Source organism: Tenrec ecaudatus, chromosome 14 (genome assembly GCF_050624435.1).
Source record: "Tenrec ecaudatus isolate mTenEca1 chromosome 14, mTenEca1.hap1, whole genome shotgun sequence".
Classification (NCBI taxonomy): Eukaryota; Metazoa; Chordata; class Mammalia; order Afrosoricida; family Tenrecidae; genus Tenrec; species Tenrec ecaudatus.
This window is the reverse complement of record NC_134543.1, coordinates 1,528,239-1,544,551: the sequence shown is the minus strand read 5'-3', so window position 1 is coordinate 1,544,551 and position 16,313 is coordinate 1,528,239. Positions and strand designations below refer to the sequence as shown.

The following is a 16,313-nucleotide window of genomic DNA, read 5'->3' as shown; positions in this document are numbered from 1 at the left end:
TTGGCAAAATGTAGAGCGTTTTTCATTAGCAGTTCAACAGACATATTTCTTGATGAACTCCCATGTCCTTAGCATTTTACTCATCTACTACTGGGTTGAAGGAGCCTGGAGGGACAGTGTTTTAGATGCCTGGCTTATACTCCCTTGACTGAAAGGTCAGCAGTTCAAACCCACCCTCGATTCTGAGCAGGAAGACCTGGCTTGTCAGCTCCCTTAAGGGTGACAGCCTTGGAAACTCCCTGCTGGAAGCTCCACTCTGTCCCGGGGGTTTCAGAGTTGGAAGGGACTCACTGGTCATGAGTGATGGATCATTAAGCACCAGCAAAGACCCCAAGCCAGAAAAGACTGACGCAGATATATTTGTCATCCAAGTGGAAGGCTGGCCTGGCTGCTTACCTGCGTCCATTATGCCTTAGACTGAATTAGCAGTAATAGAAATAATACCTCTCTCTCAAGGGATCACTGTAGCATGTTGCACTGACCCGTTGAAAAGTGATTTTGCATGGGGGTGGTGGGGCGGTGGGTGTAAAAGGGAGCCGTTTTCAAAGAGCTCAAGAAGAAAGAAAATGTTTTGAAAATGATGGTGGTAGTAATTATACAATTATGCTTGATCTAATTGAACTATGGATTGTTAAAATGTCTTTAAGTGCTCCCAATAAAAAGATTAAAAAAAGAAAAGTGATTCTGCTGACACAGTGAACTCTTTGGCTAAGTGCTGAGTGGCCCCTTCTCCCTCCCAAACAGTCACAGGAGCCAAGGCCTGCAACTGGTGGCCACTGTCCTCGGAGCTCTACTGAGGAACCACAGGATGTGCTCACAGGACCCCAGCAAGACCCTTGGCCCCTAGAGGACATGAGGGGTTGCAGGCAGGCAGAAACCGCACCCTCTACACAGCACAGGGCACCGTCTGGGCACTCTAGGGTGCCTGTATGCCCTGGCCCAGCCGTCCCAGAATCCGTCTATAGATGTCCTCTAGGACAGAATGCCACCCACCTATTTTCTGAGGGCCAGCAACTAAGATTGCTGTTCTGGTTGAGTGTCTGTATGCAGTGTGTTTGTTTCTCGTCTCATTCTCTCCTCTCCTCCTTCAGTGAAATTATTTGAAGTCATTGAGACCGAAAAAACTCTCTACCTAATCATGGAGTACGCAAGTGGAGGTAAGGACCTTTCTTTCTGTGGGAGGGCCTGTCTTCCCTTCTGGGCAAACATAGCACGCGGCCCATGGGAACATTTGTTAGCCCTCCAATGTAAACTTAGTAGTTCGCTATTGGCATTATTAATTCATCTTATCAATATGAATATTATTTCTTAGCTTTAGACAATATTCATATTATCTCTTAACAGTTTTCATACATTAATCAGCTGGCCTCTTGAAATAAATTGGTTTACATGTTCCCCAAAGCCAGAGATGATGGTTAGGATAAGTGCATGCCCTTGGAATTCCCTGAACTAAAGATAAAGGACCGAGAACCACTTTAATTTATTTATTTGACCACTATTTTAAAGAGAGAAGCAAGAAAATCGAAGCTGGGGAAGGGGAGAGGAAAGAAGGGAGCGGGAGGGAAAATAGTACTACACAGTAAACAATGGAAAAAATAAAGATTAAGGACCAATAATTACCTGTCAGAGGAGCCCTGGTGGTACTAGGGCTAAGTACTCAGCTGCTAACCATAAGATTAGTACTTGGCAGCCACCCAGAGCGCTCCATACCCTCCCCTTCTCCCCTACCAGCCCTGCTGGAGAAAGCTCGGTGTGCCTCGCTCCATTCAGGAGCCCATTCTGGGCCGATAGCCCCACCCCTCATTGATGGAGGATGACAGCAGTCTCCTGTGAATGCAGGCTTTCTCCTGAAGGACTTCCACAGGGCCTCCGCCTGTTGTGGCATCTCTGGTTGAGGGCCTTCAGCTGGATAAGCTTGTAGTTTGTGGCTGGCTGAGTCTCAGGGCTGCTGGAAGACCGACATTCTTGCCCCCGGGTGTCCACATCTCACCCATTGCCAGGCACTGAGCAGATCTGCACCAACATAAGTGTGGAGCAGAATTTAGGAACCATCAGTGGTGGAACCATCATAGCTGCCAGCCTAGCCCTGCTGTGGTCCCAACAGAAGACTTTTTTTCTCAGGAGACTGAAAGGGAACCCCACGGGCATGTCTCCTGCCAACTTCTGTACTCCGCCCTGGTGCTGAGTTCTACATTGTCCACCTGTGGTCTGGGGCTGGAGCTTTGGGGGGCTCAGAAGGAGCACTGACAGTAGCAGAAGCAGGGACCTCCATGAAGTTAGCACATCCCCTGTGCCTGTGACCTGCAGTGCATGGGAGGGGGACTCTCTCAGCCCGTAGCACCTCTTCTTCCATGGTTCAGCTAGTCACAGGTTTTGTTCACAGCTGTTTACAGTGAGGGAGAAGGGTCTGAGAAGTACCCATTTGGGGTAGAAAAGGAGTGGGGTCCATGCAGACCCCAACTGGCCACAAGACCTGGCACCCCAGGGGCCAGTGCTCAGCTCCATAACCTCAGTTTACAACTCTGGGTTTGGGTTCTTCACCCTACTCAGCAAAGCCTTGCCTGTATTTAGGAGGTAATCTATATCCGCAATGCATTTGTCACTACAGCAATCATGGTGTCCCCAGCCTGGTCGCTTTGATCTGCCAGTCATAAAATTGGCGGGAACCAAAGGTATCATGCAGGACCACTATCTGCCATTTGCAGGTGGTCCTGTGCCAGGGGCCACAGAGCTGGCCAGGTTGGGGGGCTTCCGCTGCAGATTTCTAACTTCACAGCCTGGAGATCTCCCGGGTGAACCCATTCTCCCACTGCACTGCTCCAGAACCAGGCCTGGGTACAGGGAGCAACTTTCTGCTTTCTCCCCTCCAGTCAATGCTGTTAGAGGCTTTAATCAGGCCTGGGTTGGATTCCCGATTGCTCACTCAAGATTATGTGTGGCTTTGTGGTCTCAGAAACCTTCCCTCCAGAATAGATTTATGCTGTCTTAGAACGTTGGGAAACCCGGGCTTATCTGTGTGATTCCATAACCACTAGTGGATTTATTTACTTATTTTTAAAGTTAGGTATGATATGCGCCTATCTTTGTTTCACTGATGAATCTCGTGTACTCTTCTGCAAATAGAAAATTCATTCACTTAGGAAATGCTAACATCTCACTATCTAATATTTAACTTCAGGATTCTTCATCGTAAAAACCAGCAGTATTTAATGCCTTATAGAAGATAATATAATTCATTACTTAAAATCAAGCTATTGTGAGTTAAGGTTAAGAATTTAAAGGGCAGAAATATTCAGAATGACTTTTGCTTTTACAAAAATCTTTGTTATGGAACTAAGCTCTCCCCCTACTTTTTACTGTGAATTAGGTAGAGGTCTACAGATCAGTTTACATCCAGCAGTCTATACACATCCATGGAAATCCCCTCAGTGCACCGTCATTTCTTCCACTTCCTCTTGGGCTTCCTGTTGCCATTTCTCCTTCTGCCAGAACTCTCTGAACTTTGTCTGTGGGTAAATGCTGCACGTCTGAGTGTCAGTGTTTGATTGTTTTGTTCTAACACAGGGGTAAGTTCAGTTCCAGACCTGAGTCCCACCAGTCCCCTGTCCAACCAATAACCCTGGTCTCTTAAGGATTTGGGTTTTGTTTGACATGTTTCTCCCAGCCTGTCCTTTTCAGAGCTGTTGGTCATGGTAGCTGGGTGCCAACTGGCCCTTCAGTCTCGAGGTTGCAGAGACTGATGTTTGTGTGCTCCCATTAGTTCATTCATATAATTCAAATTTTGAATGATGGTGCAAGTACCTGGACTGCCAAAAGTACAAGCAAATCTGTTTTGGAAGAAGATCATGCAGGACCACTTAGAGATCCTTGGAAGCAAGGATCCGCAGATTTTGTCTGGTGTACTTTGAGCATGTTTTCAGGAGAGACCAGTCCCTGGAAAGGTCACCATGCCTGGTAAAATAGAGGGGAGGGGAAGGCCCTCAAGGTGATGGACTGACACTGTAGCTGCAGCAATGGGCTCCGGCACTAGAGCTATTGTGAGAATGGTGCAGGACCGGGCAGTGTTTGATTCAGTTGTACATCAGGTCACTGTGAGTCGGAGCCAACTCAACAGCACCTAACAAAATTATTAGTTCATTGCACTCACTGTGCCACGTGTCTTTGGCCTTTCATCACTCTCCCTTCCTCTGGTGGGAAGACATAATAGTTGCACCTGGCACGGCTGCTCATAAGTCCCCAGTCACTATTCACCAAAGTGGGGTGGGGGTAGAACTCTGACTTTTGGATGACCTGAAGCCATGTGACTTGGTGCTTGGAGACTGTGGTCCTGAGCCCCAGGCCCAATGACTCATCCCCTCAATCCAGTACTGTAGTTCAGTTGATGCGTATGTGTCCTCTCTGTGTGAAGTAGACCTATTTTTCCCAAAAATCACTTTAAAAAAAGGTTAATTTTCTACATCAATCCTCTATTGATTTGTGTCGGCCTTGGTGTTTCATTGCTCTACTTGACAAGTAATTGGCAGAGCATGTGACCTTCAGTGATCACCAAGTCTCCTGGGTATTACCAGTATGTGAGCTGCCACCTCAGTGTCGGTGGTGCAGTGGTTAAGCGCTCAGCTGCTAAGCAAAAGACTGGCCGTTCAAAGCCCACAAGAGAGGGCGCCATAAGGGAGGCATGTGATGGGCGTCTGTACACACAGAAGGATTGTTAAAGCTGTGCACCCCATAGGTCCGTTCTACTCCACCCAGTAGGGTCACCGTGAGTCAGAATCAACTTGTCAACTCTGGGGTTAAGCTCTTCCATTCAGACTGCATCCTGAACCCCCTACCCTCAACCTCACCCCATACCACCATCAGCCTGCCAGCATGACACCATATCTCCTCAGCACCCCCTTTCCAGGCTATAGCCTGCACTTCTCAGAATGCCCTGTCTCCCCACCACACAGCCTCTTACTGCTCTCTGCTTGTAGTCTTCTTCCCCAATAGCACACTCACCCTGTCAGCACCGTGCCTGTGCATTTCCTGTGATTCGTAGCACTTACTCGCCGACAGGCTATATGCGCTTGTTTTCTGTCCCCACTGGAACGGCAGCATTAGTGCCATGCTTCCCTGGGCCTAGCAGTAAAGCACTTGTTGGATGAAAGCAGGTTCAGGAAGGGCTTCTCTGTCCTATGACACATACAGCTGACCTGGTCAGCTTTGCTTTCATTGCTCAAGCAAAGGGAAAATACATATTCCTTAAAGGCAAGGTGGAGAATTGAAGCATATTAAATGTTTAGGCTTTTATATACAGATCTGATTCACAGTAAGCAAACAGCCAGCTGAGTTTGGAGTCCACCTTTTTCTGGCTGTCTTCACACAAGCACTTCCCAAGATGGACATTAGACCTTGGCCAGAAGCCAGACGCTGTCCCTTTGAGGACCGAGTGGTGTTAACCTTAGGCTTAAGCTCACTATGCTTTCTCCCACCGGCAGGTGAGGTGTTTGACTACCTGGTTGCACATGGAAGAATGAAAGAAAAAGAAGCAAGAGCGAAATTTCGACAGGTACGAATAGTCTTCCTTTGTGTTTGACTGGAATGAAGTTAGGCACCTGCCCGTCAAACCCCTACTTGCCCCGTTAATGCCCCAAGGTCTGTTGGGCTAGTGGGGCTTGTCCATTCAGTTCAGCAGAAATGCGTTGAGCGCTTCCTGTGCCACAGGCGGTCTCACTTTGTGGTCGGAACAGGCCTCTGACAGTTCTGATAGTTGAGCCTTGGTAAAAAAAAAAGCTAGACTCATTCAAAAACACTCATGGTTATATTCACTTAAACTGAAAACGTTTCCCCCACACACACATACACAATTTTTACCAAGAAGAGTTACAGTCCCAACATTACTTACTCATTTTGTCTTACAGAAGCCAAGATCAGATAGAACTGAATCTGTTAGTGATTTAGAGATACTGAGTATATACTTGAGTATAAGGCAATCTGAAGACCAGCCGAGGCAGCTAATTTTACCACAAAAGCTGCATTAAAAATTTGCTGGAAAACTCGGTGTATACACAAGTATATACAGTACCTGTTTTCATAAAAGCAAGTTTTGAGTGCAAAGGTGGCTTAACTCTCATGTCTTTATTGATTATGACTACATTTAAAACAAGGGACCCTTGAGTGTGGCAGTGCCGAAAGTACAGCAGTTCAAACCCACAAACTCCTCCAAAGGAGGAGAGCATGGCGTCTGCTTCTACAGATTTACAGCCTCGCTCACGCAAAGGCCACTCTGCCCCCCTTCTCTTTGTAGGAAAAGGATGGACTTCTGACTCCATTGTCTTTGCTGGTGGGGCAGTGTTGTGGCCTCCACTTGCCCCATGCGTGACATGGAAGCGGGCAAGCAACACACAGCGTTTACAGCAGAAAGCACCAGTGTTCTCAGCGCTCCTTGGGAATAACTTCTGTGGCTGAGAAGCTGGTCCAAACTAGTCACAAGCTAAAGCTGTTTATTTTCTGGTTATTGTGATGTCAGGTTAGCTTTGGGATGTTGTAGAAAAGGGAGAAAAACCATACAGGAAGTGGGGAAAGAGAGAGCTGGACCAAGCAATGAGAGTAATTTAAGCCATCAACCTAACTTCCCTTTGTTTGCTTGTATAGAGAAAACAATAGCCTCTCAGCTCTTTCCTCTATTTCCCTTGACTTTCCTCCTGTCTCACTATCATGTTCAGTTCCCACCAGGGTTTCATCAATTCCTCTTGGTTACATTACCCTTGATCATGCCCTACTCACCACCAATTTGGATCACTTGTTCCCTTGTCCCTGGGTTTGTTAACACCACTTTCTTTCCCCCCCACCTCCCATGTCCCCCCGGAACTGTGGGCCCTGTTTTCTCCTTCAGATTGTTGATCCAGCCTATCTTATTTGACAGACCTGCAGAGATAATAACATGCACAAAAACAATACAGAGCAAAACCAAGTAGCAATATACAACAAAACAACAACAAACCAATGACCAAAAAATAACAAAACACAATAAGAAAGAAAAGCTTGTAGTTAGTTCAAGGATCGTTTGTTGGCCTTTAGGGCTGTTTTCCAGTCCCGTCTGTTGGGGCACCACGCCCTGGCCCCAAAGTTCACCTTCATTCCCTAGGGACCTCGCCGCTCCATTCCCTTGCTGTTCTGTTGCACCCCCTTAGTGTTTTTGCCTCGGTGTGGCGGGATTAGATCGGGTGCAATTCCCACACTGTGGAAAGAGCTGGGAGGCAAAGGGCATTTATAGAGGTTTAGATAAAGACATGTACATATGCAAATATATTTATGTATGAGGATGGGGAAATAGATCTATGTGCATATATTTATAGGTTTAGTATTAAAGTAGCAGAAGGACATTGGGCCTCCACTCAAGTACTCCCTCAACACAAGAATACTTCTATTGGCATTCTATGATGCTCACCTTCCCGACACAACCCCTGAAGACAAATGGGGTACATAAGCAAATGTGACGAAGAAAGGTGTTGGTGCCAGCTATCAAAAGATAGCATCTGGGGTCTTAAAGGCTCGAAGGTAAACAAGGGGCTATCTAGCTCAGAAGCAACAAAGCCCACATGGAAGAAGCATACCAGCCTGTGTGATCACGAGGTTCTGAAGGGATCAGTTATCAGGCATCAAAAAACAAAAAAATCATATCATTGTGTGCTCACCTCCATGATACGATCTCTGAAGACAAATGGGTGCATAAGCAAATGTGACGAAGAAAGCAGATGGTGCCCAGCTATCAAAAGATAAGCGTCTGACATCTTAAAGACTTGAAGGTAAACAAGCGGCCATCTAGCTCAAAAGCAGCAAAACCCACATGGAAGAAGCACACCAGCTTGTGCGATCACAAGGTGTCAAAGGGATCAGGTATCAGGCATCATTAGAACAAAAATTTTGCCATAGTGAATGAGGCGGGGAGTGCGGAGTGGAGACCCAAAGCGCATTTGTAGGCCACTGGGAATCCCCTTGCAGAGGAGTCTCAGGGAGGAGACGAGCCAGTCAGGGTGTGATGTAGCAACGACGAAGAACACAGCTTTCCTCTAGTTCCTAAATGCTTCCCCCCTCCCCCCACTACCATGATCTGAATTCTGCTTTGCAAGTCTGGCTAGACCAGAGGATGAACACTGGTACAGATAGGAATGGAAAACACAGGGAATCCAGGGCGGATGATCCCCTCAGGACCAGTGTTGTGAGTGGTGATACTGGGAGGGTACAGGGAGGGTGGGTTGGAAAGGGGGAACCAGTTATAAAGATCTACATGTGACCTCCTCCCTGGGGGACTGACAACTGAAAAGTGGGTGAAGGGAGATGTTGGACAGAGCGAGATATGACCAAATAATAATTTATAAATTGTCAAGGGTTCATGAGGGCATGGGGAGCAGGGAGCGAGGGGAAAAAATGAGGACCTGATGCCAGGGGCTTAAGTGGAAAGGAAATGTTTTGAGAATGATGAGGACAATGAATGTACAAATGTGCTTTACACAATTGATATATGCATGGATTATGATGAGTTGTATGAGCTCCTAATAAAACTATTTCAAAAAGATGATAAAGTAGAAGTGAGATAGAAAAAAAAGAGGATGAGGACAATGAATGTACAGATGTGCTTTACACAATTGATGTATGTATGGATTGTGATATGAGTTGTATGTTCCCCTAATAAGATGATTAATTAGATAAAAAAACAATAGCAAAAAAGGTGATCATCCAAAGTAGCTGGTGCTTTAAAAACCGTCTTTTGACACATGGACATTTTGCTGCCTTTAGTTAATAATGAGTTAAGTATTCTGGATATTTTTATATAAAGTAATGAGGGTTTTTGATGACTCTCTGATCTTGGCATCATCCCATTTTCTTGCTTATTTTATACCAACCTATCAAACTATAGAACCGGCATCTGATTTTATATCCAGCAGTTGTGCAGCTGGTTTTCATTAAAGGTCAACGGTGATTTGGAAAACCAAACTGTTTTCATTATAATTCGTTTCTTTATTTCCTAAAATTTTTATAATGAGCATAAAAGCTCTAAATTAGAAAAACAAGCTTACTAAGTAAGTAGTAGTTAGTCAGTTAATAGTAAGTTAGTTGTTAATATGAAACTTGGTAGAACAGTTGTTAATGTTGCTAGTCATGGGAGTGAGGAGCCCTGGTGTCATTGTGGTTCTGCATTGGGCTGCCATGATTCTTGTGTACAGTTACCATCTCGGGGGAGCCAGAGCCACAGCAGGCAGTTCAGAGATAGCTGATTTAATGGCACACTGCTGCCAGTCATTGAACCAGTTCATTCAAGACTGACAGTGAAATCGGAGCAGTCGTCACAGTGGGGACCATTTCCAGTTGAAGTCCGGGAATGGGAGGCTTAGAAGAGCTGCAGTGAGCCTCTTCTGGAGCTCAGTGCATAACCTGGATTATTGCCAGGACTTTGGAGAGTGCCACACACACAGAGCGATACCGTTGACGTTCCTGGCTATCAGGAGATTTGATTGTTACGCAACATGCAAGCAACCCTTGTTTTCTAAGCGGGAAACTCATTTCCTTGCAAGGAGTCCATCTATAGTCTCACCCATTCGGTGCACCCCCATTTAATAAATTAGGGTCTGTTCCAGTTTCCCTTTTTAACCCATGTCTGAACTGGGAAGAACCAGTTTGAGGCTCTGTTCACCATGCTTCATTCTAAGGAAGAGGACCCTGCCCCGGGCAGCAAACTGCCAGCAAAGGGAAGTGGTGAGAGGAGAGGCAGCCTGGAGGAGAAGTGCTCCTCTGGGCATTGAGAGCCCCCCAGCCCTGCAGAACCTCAGGGTGATGAAGGGTAGTCAGACCGGAGGAGCTCCTCACGCTAAATCCCTCTGAACTGAGATCAGAGTCTACAGCAGTGGTTCTTCAAGCTCCGTATACACTCACTGTGAGCTCTCCAGGTGTGTGGTGTGTGTGAATGTTGCTGCGCATGTGTGGGTCTAAGCCTGAGTCTGGCCAACGCTGACTGTCCTCCTCGCCCGTCCCTGTCCAGATCGTGTCTGCGGTGCAGTACTGCCACCAGAAGCGCATCGTTCACAGAGACCTCAAGGTGAGGAGCCCGCGGGCCCAGCTCGGCTGCATCTTTCAGTGAGAGCAAACTGGTGTGATGTTACCTCAGAGGCTTCCAGGGGGAGTTACAGATGGGTAGCAGGAAAGCCTCCACAGCACATGGTCTCCCCTGGGCTTCACCCTCGCCTGTTTGATGTATTGACTTGAGGCCTTCCTGGCCCTCCACCAGCACCCTCACTCAGCATGTAATGGACTTTCCAACTTCCTGGGGCACATCTCCACCAGCACCCCCGCCCATCTTCTCAAGCCTGCAGCCCCTCGGTGACTCCTTGTCTTCATTCTGCCCTGTCTTGCCAACTTCTCACAGCGGTCCTGACCCATCTACCCTGCTCTAGCCCGTTTCCCAGGCCCCCTCCACTTCTTTGCCTCTTCACAGCCACATGTCTCTAAGCATTGTTGTGACTCTGGGGCTTGGTGCCCATTAACCTCCCCACCCACCCTCTGGTAGCTTCAGGACCACTCATCATCCGTGAGTGACTCCCAAACCCATCCTGCAGCCAGAGCCCTGCAAGAACCCAGCTCTCACAGGGGAAAGGGTACCTTTCCTCAGCAAGCCCCTCCCTCCAAGTTCTCTTCCCCTTGCTGAGCTGCCCTGTCACTAATTGCTGCTGCCTCTTCCCAAGTGTTCCTCAAGCTCACTGTTGTTCTTCCCCATTGGCACTGCTCCGACCAAGACCACTGTCACCACCTTACTTGGCTCCCTCTGTTGTTTCTTGCCCGTCTCCCAGGGATGCCCAGCATGCCTCTTCCTCCCATGCTTTCTCCACGCCATGTCAAATGATCTTAAAACACAGGTGCGACCAACCAGTGTCAGCTCAAATCCTTATCCAGTAGCTTTCTTTTCCCGAGTGTGAAAATCTAAACTTTCCTGGCCACCACTGCCCAGTGGTTTCTTGTGCTGAGTGAACCATTCTCTCATCTCTGATTTTCAGACTGTTGGTTCTTGCTGAAATACCCTTCCTTCAGCACTCCCACACCCGTCGATTAACCTGCTGGTCCTTCCAGCTGGAGCTTACATTTTACCCTCTTCTCAGTAGCTCTCCAGAACCCCCAGGGCTGATTGCACGGCTCCCTACACCCACTATTCCAACACCACTGTTCCATTTCCATTGCATTGTTAGTGTCATCTGGGAAAAGTTTATGTACACATTGGTTTTCCATTCACCGTTTCCTGCACACTGTGCATAGGGCATTGGGTGCAGTTCCCACCATGTAACAGCTGGCTCCTGTGTTTTCTATTCCCATTGTCCCGGGAAGCCAGGCTGTCCTGGTGCTTGCCTGTGGCTAATGGTTCCAAGACTGGCTACCTCTCACCTTGTAGACTTGTCTGGTGTTTGCATGAAAGGTGAGTTCCATTCTTGGACTGCAGGAAATCTAAGGGCCAGAGTCTCGGTGCCACCAGTCTCCGTCAGACCAGCAGGCCTCTTTATGATCTTGAGTTTTGTTCCACATTCATTTCTAACTCTTCCACAGAGTGGAAGGTAGAGATAGCCAGGCACCCCTAGATGGAGGATTTGGTCCACATCATCTGTCTCTTGTTTTCTTCACTTTGCGCCCCATGGCGAGAGAATTATAGTTGTGTCTTAAGGTGGTTATTTAAAAGCTTTTAAGACTTCAGCCACTACTCAACCAAACTAGAAGTAGAACTTGCTAGGCCACTTGCCCAGTCCCAGGGGCTCATTCCCTCTAGATGTCTGCTTCTTGGCTGCCTACTTTTCTGTCTCTCCTAAGCTGAGAGCTCTCTGAAGAGAGGCTCCTCCCTGCTGCATGACCCTTTCATATCCAGACATCAGTGCAGCTACTGAGATGTAGCAGTCATATGCTAAGCCCTCGATGGAATCAGTGGAAATGGCTGGTTTATATCTCAAAGGTGTTTCTGATTCCCCTTGACAGTAACAGTCATTTTACAGCTTACGTGGTTGTCTGCATGAAACAGCTCTCCACATGGAATTGAGTACCCATTTTTTAATGACATCTGTTATTAATTGAAAAAGCCAAAATTTTCTTGAATATGGAGCATTTGATGTTTAAAGTTGTGCTATAATTCATTTTATCTCCTGGGTTTTATCTTCCCCCGGAAGAACGTTTTCTCATTTTATTCATTAGGCTGTATTAATGTTATAGCAGTATGAAAAGCTTTTATGAAATGCCTAATTCTATCACAGTTCCCGTTATATTTTGGTTAAATTTTATTTTGTCTTGATGTTTTCCCTCTAGGCTGAAAATCTATTGTTAGATGCTGATATGAACATTAAAATAGCAGACTTTGGTTTTAGCAATGAATTTACTGTTGGCAGTAAACTGGACACCTTCTGTGGCAGTCCTCCATATGCGGCCCCAGAGCTCTTCCAGGGCAAGAAATACGACGGGCCTGAGGTGGACGTGTGGAGCCTGGGCGTCATTCTCTACACGCTAGTCAGCGGCTCACTTCCTTTTGACGGGCAGAACCTAAAGGTACAGGAGGCCTTGCATCTGCCTTCTTCAAAGCTCGAATAAGGTGTTCTAGTTATAGAGGGGCTTTCTGGAATGTTACTTGAGTCAACCTAGGAGGTTCAGTGGGAGTCAGGTCGAGTTTTCACCTAAAAGTCCACTCACTCGTTTCTTTCCTCCCTGCCCTCCCAAAGGAATTGAGAGAGAGAGTACTGAGAGGGAAGTACAGAATCCCTTTCTACATGTCCACGGACTGTGAGAACCTCCTCAAGCGTTTCCTGGTGCTAAATCCAATCAAACGAGGCACTCTAGAGGTAATCACATGTGCACACAGTCAACAGGGCTTTGAGCTGCTTTCAGAACTCGGTGTGGGGGGCAGCCCAGGGGCTTTTTACTTACGGTTCTTAAACAGCCATTCATCCATGAAAGTGGTTTTTTGCATTCCTCTTTGAGCTATAATCGATGAAATGTTGAAAATAAGTATTTCTAAATATTGCGATTACACATGTATTTACCTTATACCACTAACGAATAGTTCACCTTTCCAGCAAATCATGAAGGACAGGTGGATCAATGCAGGACATGAGGAGGATGAACTGAAACCATTCATTGAACCAGAACTCGACATCTCGGACCAGAAGAGAATAGGTAATTTATCTGTGCCCCCAGGCACACACATACATGGCCACATGTGCACATGTCACGCTTCTGTTGAGATTCTAGTAAATATGCTTTGACTGGGGACAGTGAAAGGGAAGTACAAGGTAATGAATTTGCCTGTCCGTTTGGTCACATTGAGGAGCTTACCTTCAGTTTTCTGTAAACATCCCGTAACTCAGCAACAAGTTAACTGTGAATTTCTGTTAGAAATTTAACAAGTTATTTGCAGGTTTCTGTAATAGTTTTTAGGCCAAACACGGAAGACAGTTTCACCTGAAACAAATGGTTACTAACCCCCACAAACTGTCTTCTACCCTTCTTCTTAGATATTATGATAGGAATGGGATATTCACAAGAAGAAATTCAAGAATCTCTTAGTAAAATGAAATATGATGAGATCACAGCTACATATTTGTTGTTGGGGAGAAAATCTTCAGAGGTAAGAATCATTAATCAGAAACGATAGTATTCTTCATCAACTCTCAGTTTCAATATGCTTGCCTTAGTTGTGTGGGTGTGTTTTTTTTTTTTCTTTCTTTTTTTCCGTATTTGTAGCATTTTTGTTATCATACTTAAATTTACCTGGAAATTACAAATTGAACTCCTGTGGCCATTACTACAGTGACTCTCTTAGAGTAACTGTCTTAACTTAAAAGATGGGTATGTCACATAATTGGCTGTCACGGGTCAGTTGATAACATGAATGTTTCAGTGAGCATGTGATGTGCTCTGAGAAAGTGCTTTGAAGTGCCAAGGAAAGTCGCTGTGCACTTCCTTTTGAGCTTGCCACCAAGTGTGTCTCTGGGCATGGTGGCATTGGGGCACAGCAAGTCTGCCCTCTAAATGAACTGTGTTGGGAGAGGTGTTGAGTTTAGTGTGCTGATGAACCATTGGGTTTGTATTGTGTTTTCCTCTGTTTCTCTTAGCTGGATGCTAGTGATTCCAGTTCTAGCAGCAATCTCTCACTTGCAAAAGTCAGGCCAAGCAGTGATCTCAACAATAGCACTGGCCAGTCTCCTCACCACAAGGTGCAGAGAAGCATCTCCTCAAGCCAGAAGCAGAGGCGGTATAGTGACCATGGTAAGTCTGCACCAGCCCGGCACACAGACTGGAGGCTTGCTAGATTTCCCTACGTTTTTGTTTTTCTCTAGCCCCCATGAAGTACTGGTATGAGCTCTCTGTGGCCCCCACCGCCTCGAAAGGAAGGCTTACCACGCACCCCTGCAAAAACCCTGCGCATCCTCGAGCAGCACTGCCCAGCAGATGAAAATATGCTGCCCAGCACAGTAATGGCTAGCCACATGTGGCTGCTGAGCACTTAAATTGATCTTTCATTTCAGTTCATTTAAATGAGTCACATATCTGTACCCACTACCACATGTCTGTCAGTGTGCCCCACTGGTGGCTTACGTGTTGCTCTGGTGCTGGAAGCATTGCCACCAGCATTTTCAATACTAGCAGGTCCACCCATGACAGAGCAGCTCGGGAATTTCCATACGAAGACTGGGAAGAAGGACCTGATGATCTGCTTCTGAGAGATGTGAGCAGCAGTGTGCTGTTGAGTGTACTGTCAGATGAGCCCTGCAGGTCGGAAGGCAAGCAAACTACCACTGAGGAACAATTGAGGGCAGGGGTAAAGCTTTCAGGACCTTTACATGCTTGTGTGGCTGTGGCACCATTCAAAATGGAAAGAAACAGCAGAAAGCATCAGAAAATTGGAAGTTGTCAAAATTGTTCGGGAACGAATGATGGTCCATGTCTTAGACATTGGTGAGCTGAAATGAACTGATGTTGGCCATTTTGAGTCATTCATAATATGGGCTATGTCCAGAGTGACAAACTGAAGGAATTGAAGAATTCCACATACTTCTGCAGTCTGAACTGGATCGAACATTCAATTGAGATGTATTGATAGTTACTGGTGATAGAAATGCAGAATTTGGAAACTAAAAGGATTGGTAGTTGGAATTAGGGTGTTGATGATAGAAACGACCAGGAGATTGCATGGTAGCTTCTGTAAGGCCACAAGCGTTTTCATTGCAATACCTTTTTTCTTCTTCTTCTTCAGTAGCAAGTGGACTGCACACTTACGTGTGCATCCCTGGATAGGATACATAGGAATCACAACTGTTATTACATCTCTGAAAAGACACGATGGAGAAGCTAACACCATCAGTCAGAACAAGCCAGGGACTGAGTGTTGAAGGAACCATCAGTTTCTCATGTTCAAATTAAAGTTGAAGAAGAAGGAAATTGAAACAACTTCACAGATGAGTATATCATATCCGAACTTAGAAACCATCCCAAGAATAGATTTGATATATTGAACTTTCTAACTAAACATCAGACGCGCTGTACGATGCGATCAAGGATGTGATTCATAAAGAAAGCAAAAGGTCGTTAAAAGGACAGGAAAGAGAAAGCAAAAGGTCATTAAAAGGACAGGAAAGAGAAAGCAAAAAATGGTTGTTAGAAGAGACTTGGAGATTTGCCCTTGAACACAGTGAGTAAAGCAAGCGAGAGCACTGGTGCAGGAAGAAGAGAGCAGCACATGGTGCAATAAGGGGGTCGCTCAGAAACAGTGCAGAGCCATGAAATGTGAAAAGATGTGAAAATCAAAGGGAAAGAGCACAGTTGCCATTTCTCACGCTGAGAAAACTGAAGAAAAAATTCAAGCCTCAAGGATTCTATAGGCAAAACATTGCATTCTGCATAAAACATCAAAAGAAGATGAACGAATACATAGTCAATGGACCAAAGAGAGTGAATCTGTGTTTAACTATTTCAAGAAGCATGATCAAGAACCAATAGTACAGAAGACATTATGAAAAACAAGTCTCCAGCAATCAAAAAACACTAATCAAAGCTCACTGGTTTATACCAAGCAATCTGGAAGACCGCTGCCCGGACAGGTGCCTGGAAAAGAGAACTGCGTGTATACCCATTCCAAAGGTGATCCAACAGAAGGCAGACGTTATCAAATAACATCATTTATATCACATACAAGAAAAATTATGCCAATATTTCTCAAAGGTTGCAGCAGTTTACAGCATAAAACTAGAAATTCATCTGGATTCAGACAAGGAGTTAGAACAAGGACTGTCATTGCTGTCAGATGGATCTAAGCTGAA

General features: G+C 45.9%; 1 protein-coding gene across 3 annotated transcripts in view; it reads left to right on the top strand.

The window, feature by feature from the left end:
- Window positions 1-16,313, top strand: part of MARK3 (microtubule affinity regulating kinase 3) — a 77,209-nt gene that overhangs the window by 45,251 nt on the left and 15,645 nt on the right. For all 3 annotated transcript variants that reach the window (XM_075532096.1, XM_075532095.1, XM_075532094.1), the window contains exons 5-12: window positions 1,092-1,157; window positions 5,475-5,545; window positions 10,016-10,072; window positions 12,310-12,546; window positions 12,717-12,836; window positions 13,071-13,170; window positions 13,509-13,621; window positions 14,109-14,262. In XM_075532096.1, the coding sequence (XP_075388211.1) occupies window positions 1,092-1,157; window positions 5,475-5,545; window positions 10,016-10,072; window positions 12,310-12,546; window positions 12,717-12,836; window positions 13,071-13,170; window positions 13,509-13,621; window positions 14,109-14,262 (918 nt within the window). The remainder of the gene's footprint in view (window positions 1-1,091; window positions 1,158-5,474; window positions 5,546-10,015; window positions 10,073-12,309; window positions 12,547-12,716; window positions 12,837-13,070; window positions 13,171-13,508; window positions 13,622-14,108; window positions 14,263-16,313) is intronic.